Source organism: Cryptomeria japonica, chromosome 8, assembly GCF_030272615.1.
Source record: "Cryptomeria japonica chromosome 8, Sugi_1.0, whole genome shotgun sequence".
Taxonomy (NCBI): domain Eukaryota; kingdom Viridiplantae; phylum Streptophyta; class Pinopsida; order Cupressales; family Cupressaceae; genus Cryptomeria; species Cryptomeria japonica.
Genome location: NC_081412.1, coordinates 248,035,187 through 248,043,430, shown reverse-complemented (window position 1 = coordinate 248,043,430; position 8,244 = coordinate 248,035,187). Strand labels below are relative to the sequence as shown.

Below are 8,244 nucleotides of genomic sequence, written 5' to 3'. Positions count from 1 at the left end.
TTGAGCAAAACTTATGATGTTGGTTGTCTTAGAGGGTTTTGAATACTGACTTAAGCTTATTAGGTATGCAACCTATATCAAAATTGAAACTCTTATCTATGCATCACTTTATCCACTGAATGGATGTAGTCTTTGTAATGGCTGCTTGGAAGATGAGCAGGTTGTAGTGTTTGACCCGAGACTACTATAACTGATCTTTTTTGTCCCATTATGACTGTTACAATTGTCTCCTTATAAGATTTTGGCTGCTAATTCATCCCTTTGTTGTGTATCAACATTGCTTACTGTTTTTCATTTCGGCTTTTAAACTATCCTATACTAATCCATGTTCTTTGATAGTAAAAGATTGCTTATCTTTTTGAGTTTCTTGGACCTATGTTTGAAGGTTGCTACTCTAGAGCTAAATCCCCTGATTTGTGCACCAAATATCAAAATATTATGCATACTGCCTTCTTCATGGCAATTATTAGGCCCTTCTTTATAAATCCTATGAGGTTATAACTATGGGAAAACAACCTCTTTGGTAATCCTGCAACCTCATTCTTATAACTATGGGCATCAACCTCTTTAGTAATGGGTTTTGTTCCTCTAGCTCCTCATTTGCAAAAAGATTCGTGATTAGCAGTTGCAACACCAAAGCAAAAACAAGGGTACATTTACCCAATGTCTTATTTGATTAATAAAAATCAAAACCCAATTTCAATTAAAAAAAAGTCAATGGAACCTATATGGTTGCAGATCAATATCTCCCTCAAATCTTTATTTCCAGAGAGATATTCCCATACTCGTTTTTTTAATTAATTTTATGATTTAATTATCTGCAATGACTCCATCAATAAAACACTTCAATTTTCTTTATTATTATAAACAAACAACCTCAGCTTGTATCGGAACTATATTTCAAGATCTGAGTCATCCTCTCGAATCTCAACCTTCTTGAACTAATTACCTTTATTTTAACAATTAACATAATGTTAAGAGGAAATGATTTTGAGTATCCAAAAAAAATATTTATGGAGGAATGTAAAAGCATATACAAAGAAACGAAGATAAGACACCCAAGGTGTCTCCAATATCAAGGATTGGAAATAAACTTTGCCCCAACTTCAGATTAGAAATTTTACTCCACATACAACTGCAGGAATCAAATTTCCCTCAATTCCTAAAGATCTAGAAGTCTGCATGATATATGCACACCAAATCTGAATGTGACACAGAAGAACGACAGAGAGGACACTCTGGCTTCTCATTGCACCATTCAGTGACGCAATTCCTGTCCAAGCACATACCAAAAGGGGTGGTGTGTGAAGTTAGATACAACTTATGCATAGAGATTGCTGTATATGATTTCATCAATGTCAGTGTTGTCAACAAAATAGCAAAATAATAATTTAATAAATATTTACAATAATTGCAGATTACATACCAACAAAAGACGTGACCACATGGTGTAGCTGTAGGATTTTGGCGGGGACTAAGGCATAGTGGGCACTTACTCAAAACCCCTGTCTGAACATCAGCACAAATAAAATAAATCAGATGAATATTTAGCTTTTTAATTTCTGTAATAGAAACGCATAACCATGCATATATTTTCTAGCAGGATACATGTGTTGATTTTCCAACTGTAACAAATCCAAAACACCAAATCCTTTACCTTTTGACTATGTTCCCAGTTTGGATTGGGGTTTCAGTTTCAAGACTTCAAGTCTTGTGATCCTCGGTCTAAGTCTGGTATATCCAGCCTGGTAATCCACATTTTTTACCCATATTTGGTTCTCTCTCTCTCTCTCTATATATATAATACCTTTAGTCTTTAGAAACAAAATGATAACCATTATATAATTTCCAACTGGGCATATGTTTTGATTTTCCAACTGCAACATATTTAAAATACCAAATCCTTTAATTTTTTACTATGTTATTGGTTCCGATTGGTTTACCAATTTTATTCCCCCAAATTTGGCACAGCTAAACTTGGCCATAATATGTATAACAATAACATTGAATTTGTTACATGACGAATCTCCTGGGCGATTGCTCACACAAATATCAAAACTATACCTGAACCCCTCGAGGCGGTGGACCACAAAATTATGTACTTCACCAAATCTGTTATATAGGTTGGAATAAATCTTTTTAAATATTTATATGATTTGGTATAAATAACTCAAACAGTGTTGATAATTTTGGAACGAGTAAAAGCAGCCTAGACGACAGTTTCAGATAGGGAGGAACAGAGTCATGATTCACCGAACTTTTGCTTTTCAGGTTGACTCTAACTGCCTAGCCTCGAAATTTTAAATTTGAAATCAAGGAGACAGGCAACCCAACATGAACTAGAGGAAAGCCTATGAGCAACTGCTAACGATGGTGCTGGCATACACGCACTTGACTTAGTTGAGTGATTGGGAATTACTGATAGGTTTTTCTTAAGACACCTAACATAGATCCAAAAGAATTTCTCTCCCCCGAATTGCTAAGAATAATAAGTGAGTGAATCAGTGTTTGAATCAGGCTTGCAAAACTCGGCGAGCCATTAGAAAACTCGCGAGTAATCGCGATCCCTAATGGTGCGCGAGTTAATCGTGGAAAAACTCGGCACGATTTTTCCATATAGTTGCCGCGATTTTATTGACAAATACTCGCCGTTAATCGCCAAAACCCACCCGAAAACGCGGCACAAAACGCGAGAAAAATGCGACTTAAGTCGTAGGCAAAAAAAAAACCTAAGTCTTTATTCCATTTTGCGCGACTCCGGAAGGCAAAAAATGCCACGCGATTTCCAATAGGGTTTGCATTTGCACGCACGACCAAGTTTTTACTTGTTTATTCGTGATCTTTTTGTATTGTTTTATTTTGAATTCACAGTCATTTTAAATTTTAATCGACTATGTATTCACAGTCAATTAAAATGAGTCAAATGACTATGTTTTAAAATTTTAAATGACTGTGAATACATAGTCAATTAAAATGACTGTGTAATACACAGTCATTTGAAATGACTGATGACTGTGTATTGTCATTACAGTCATTTCAAATGACTGATGACTGTGTATTACACAGTCATTTGAAATGACTGTGTAATACACAGTCACAGTCATTTCAAATGACTGTAATGACTATGTATTACACAGTCTACACAGTCACAGTCATTTGAAAATGACTGTGTATTACACAGTCACAGTCATTTCAAATGAATACACAGTCATTTGAAAATGACTGATGACTGTGTAATACACAGTCATTACAGTCATTTCAAATGACTGATGACTGTGTAATGCACGGTCATTTCAAATGACTGTGTAATACACAGTCATTTTCAAATGACTGATGACTGTGTAATACACGGTCATTTGAAATGACTGTGTGATACACAGTCATTTTCAAATGACTGATGACTGTGTAATACATTAATGTACATTGTAATTAATGACTGTGTATTACACAGTCAATTGTGAAATGACTGTGTAATACATAGTCATTTGAAATGACTGTCAACTGTGTATTAAAGTATTTCATTTAAATTTAAATTTGAAGTTTAAAACTTAAAAAAATACACAACCAATTAAAAATTTTAATTTTAGATAGTCATCTATTAATAGATGACTGTAAATAAAATACAGTTATACAGTCATTGTAATTTTTGGATGTTCGTGATTTTTTTTGTTAACAATGTTATTGATCTCTAAATGTTGTCTCTCTTTTGCTAGGTTCTTTTCCACATCTTTTTGAAAGAAAATGGATTCAGCTTCTACAGTTAAAGTTGGTGGCAAAAAGAGAGACCCTTGTTGGAAACATGGGAGACCAGATCCAAAACGAGGAGATGTTTTTTGCAACCATTGCAAAAAAATTGTAAAAGGTGGCATTAATAGGTTCAAATATCACCTTGCAAAAATTCAATGCCAAGATACCACAATCTGTACGGAATGTACTGAAGAGGCTACAAGAGATGCAATAGCAGCGCTTGAAGCATATGATCAAAGGAAGGCAACAAAAAAGAGAACAGCAGAGGCAATGGCAGCCCCAAGGGCAGATTTGAGTTCCATAGGGTCACATACAGATGTGGGGACATCTGGGTCTTCCCTTGGGCCACGGATACGAGCAAAGGTAACTTTGGACAGCAACATGGAAAACTTCTTTATTCCACGTAACACTCCTGGTGCACAACCTGGATTGCTTGGCACTGCATGGAATAAAGAGGTTCACCAACAAGCCAAGGTGGCGTGTGCTAGATTTTTTATCTACAACGATGTTCCGTTCAATGCTATTTCTAGTCCATCTTGGGACCAATTGGTCACCGCGTTGACTGTGGCAGGTAAGGGGTTCAAGTCCCCAAGCCATTACGAGGTAAGTGGACCGTTATTGCAGGATGAGGTCCAAAACACTCATGCATTAGTGGAAGAGCAAAGGACTATTTGGGAAAAGAATGGCTGCACCATTCTTTCTGATGGATGGACAGATGGTAGGAATAGGACACTCATCAACTTTCTAGTTGCTTCAGGAGGACAGTTAGTATTTTTAAAATCAATTGATGCCTCCAATGAAGTGAAGAATGCGGAGACCTTGTGCAACATGTTGGATGAGGTGATGATGGATGTGGGAGTGTAGAATGTCATCCAAGTTGTGACTGATAATGCAGCTGCATATGTGGCAGCCGGCAGACTTCTAATGGCTAGACATCCGACATTATTTTGGAGCCCTTGTGCTGCCCATTGTCTTGACTTGCTCCTTGAGGACATAGGGAAACTAAGTTGGGTAAAGAAAGTGGTTGAAGATGGAAAGAATATCACCAAATACATCTACAATCACACATGGGTCCTGAATCTTATGAGAGAGCACACTGAAGGTAAGGATCTTGTGCGATCGGGGGTCACACGCTTTGCTACCAATTTCCTCACCTTGCAGAGCATACTAGCTACATTGCCCAACTGAAGCGGATGTTCGTGAGTGAAAGATGGTTGGGGAGTCCTTATGCTACAAAGCCTGAAGCAAAGAAGGTTGTGATTGCCATTTTTGATACTAATTTTGCCAAGATAGTGGAGGAGATCATCAATGTAAGTTTTGAAACTTTAATTGATGATTTATTATTTAATTTTCTAATATTTCAATCTGCTGATTTTGTTAGATTTTTTATATCTAGGTGTCGGAACCGTTGGTGAGGGTGCTACGAATGGTGGATGGGCATCATAACTCCATGGGGTATCTATATGAGGCCATGGATAAGGCCAAAGAGGCGATTCAACACTTGTATGGGTCAAACAAGACCAAGTATGAACCCATATGGCGCATAATTGATCGGAGGTGGAACCATCAACTCCACCAACATATTCATGTTGCTGCCTACTTCTTGAATCCCAAGTTTTTTTACTCTCCGAGTTTCAGAGCAGATGCAGAGGTTAGAATTGGCCTTGACACATGCATTCGAAGATTAGTTGATGATGAGATCCTTCGAGACCTGATACTTGATGAGTTGTAGAGCTATAAGAAGGCCTTAGGGGAATTGTTTTCTTCGCCTGATTGCAAACGTAGGAGAGCCACCTTACGACCAGGTTAAAAAAACATATGTTTAATTTTTACCATTTATTTCTCTCTTTAAGATTATTGAAATCTTCACAAGTTATAAATCACATTTTGTATCCTTGCAGATTTGTGGTGGGAAGATTATGGTGCCACAACGCCTAATCTTCAAAAGCTTGCCATCCGCATATTATCACAGCCTTGTAGTGCTTCTGGTTGTGAGTGCAACTAGAGTGTTTTTGAGAACATCCACACAAAAAAGCGCAATAGGTTGACTCAACAACGCTTGAATGATCTTGTCTATGTGCGGTACAACATTCAATTACATGAGAAGAAGGTGCTAGGGCAAGATTCACATGAAGCACTTGACTTGGATGACATTGATCCATATGCAGCAGAATGGGTTGCTTCTCCTGATGATGTTGATAATGATTTGGATCCATTCCTTACTAATGAGCAGCTGAGTGAGTTGGAGAGGGCAGGAGAGGAATGGGATGCGGAAGTGGCAGCACGTGAGGAGGAGCAGGAGGTTGATCATGCAGCAGAGGCACCTGTTAGTGTTGAGGATGTTGCCACTACTTCAGCACCACCCACCCAGCGGCCACAATCTGTTTTGAGCTTTAGTCGTAGATGCAATTTATGATTTCTTATTTTCATTGATACCAAACTTTGAACTTGATATGTAATCAGAATTTCGGAGGTTCTTGTTTTGTGGTCTATGACTCTATGACTCTATGAGTCTGTCACTATGATACGTTGATATGTATTGAACTCTTATTCATATGTTGCACTTGGTTTTTGGTTTATGCTATGATACTTGCATTTGTTGCTATGTATTACCAAAAAAATTTGATTTATATATCATGGAAATCATATATGTTATACAAATTTGGTGTAAATGTGTGTTTTTGAATTATATATAAAAAGAAAATGTATTTTCAAATGTTCGATAAAGTTGCCGAGTTTTGCCGAGTTTTGGCAAGTCCCGAGTTTTTAAAATTTTTTGGCCTTGCCAAGTTATTGCAAAATTCGAGTTTTTCAAGCTTGGTTTGAATGAGATGGGTCAACCTTATCTCTGGGTAGGTACTGTTTGTAGATGCAAGTGACTATGGGAAGAGTAAATATTGCTAAAACAAAAGACAAACAAAGTATGTGCTTTGAAAAATTTTATTTTTTATTCCTGGAAATAAGTCACTTGCATGTACAAACCGTAAACTGTAAAAGCAAAACCCTCCTATTGGCACAAAAAATATAATCATATATGTGATAGGAAAAGAGCTAGAAATGAGAGATTTGAATTCTGCATATTAAAATTTTAAATCATAACAACGAGACAATGAAACAAACCACATTAACACAAGGATTTTAATCCTAAAACCCCAAAGTGGGGAAAAATGGCTGGAAGTAACAACTGCAGATCTTCCTCTACATCCCTTCATTATTGAAGCCAATATAAAGAGATCTAGGAATATTGACAAGTGGCATAGAATAGCCCCAACTAAGTATATTTGGCCACTGCCATACATCACCAATTCACTCATTTTTCCACAATTGTAATCTCTCCTCTCTCCTCCGTTGTCTCAATTAGGGAATAGCATCATACTTGAGGAAGTTTCACCTACAAAATAACTCTCAAGAGTCTTAAAATTGGCGACACTTATCCTATTGCCACTCTCATAGTTCAAAAACGTGATCAAAAGCTTGCATACTCATGATTACTCACGAGCCAAGACCTTTGGGCAAGTAACTCAGTTGAAAATTTGACGATGAGTTTCCAAAAACTTGCAAGTCTGTCTGAAAATCTCAATTGTCAATGCATAATGACTGAGTTGTCAGATATGCTTGGTGATAGGCCAGATCTGCATCCTGATTTGAACTAGACATATAGTCCAATCCGATTCCCTTACAGATTCTGGCAAGGCAAAAGCAGAAGAAATTGGGTTCATATGGGACAAACCCAAGGAGGATCCAGACGGACTGCAGCAAACCTGTCACCTTTTGGATGGAATTTAATTTTTTTTTTTATTGCAATTTTTTATTAAAAAAAATCACCTTTGACTTTGATCTGATTGCACTAAATTAAATCCTAACCCTACAAGTGCCAACTAAAGCATTTCAAACACTAAAACAAACTCATTTTGATTGCAAAAGACAAATACCATTCCAAAAGATTGAAATATCATTCTTTCTTATCATTCAACAAAAGAGTTGCAGAGCGATCATTGAAAGTTCCACAACAGTTGCATTGTTATTCCTATGCATGTGCAACTGTCCATTAGCTGTCAAGAAGACCGTAGAACTTTTTTGAAAATTTATTTTATTTTATTTTTTTCTTCCATTTTTGTGTGACAAACATGAAACAAACTCTCTTTTTTTGCTTTGCTTTTCTTTCATTTGTCTATGAATGTTTCACTATGCTTAAAATTTTAAAAGAGTATAATTTTATGTATCTACTTTTTGTTTTTATTTGTTTTGACAGTGTTATTTATAAATTTTGTTGCCAAGAGAATTAAAATGGTAGCTAGGTTCTAGCTCCACAAGATGACCTAAATTCAAAACAACTTGAAGTTCTCTTTGGAAGTATGTTGATATAATACAGTCAATTCTGAGTGGTGGGCATTAAATTTGGATTTGTAGGGAGTGTGATGTCATGTATTCAAGTTCATATAGTTGGGTGAAAGCCCCTTCACATAGAATTCACTAGGCATCAAATCTTACCCTCGA

At 36.6% G+C, this 8,244-nt stretch overlaps 1 protein-coding gene across 5 annotated transcripts in view; it reads right to left on the bottom strand.

Moving 5' to 3' along the window:
- Positions 1-832: 832 nt before the first annotated feature.
- The window catches only part of LOC131060014 (peroxisome biogenesis factor 10), a 128,677-nt gene continuing 121,265 nt past the window's right edge, over positions 833-8,244 (bottom strand). For all 5 annotated transcript variants that reach the window (XM_057993110.2, XM_057993105.2, XM_057993108.2 and 2 more), the window contains 2 exons: positions 1,427-1,509; positions 833-1,273 (listed from right to left, as the gene is read on the bottom strand). In XM_057993110.2, coding sequence (XP_057849093.1) covers positions 1,171-1,273; positions 1,427-1,509 — 186 coding nt within the window. In that variant the 3' untranslated portion in view covers positions 833-1,170. The remainder of the gene's footprint in view (positions 1,274-1,426; positions 1,510-8,244) is intronic.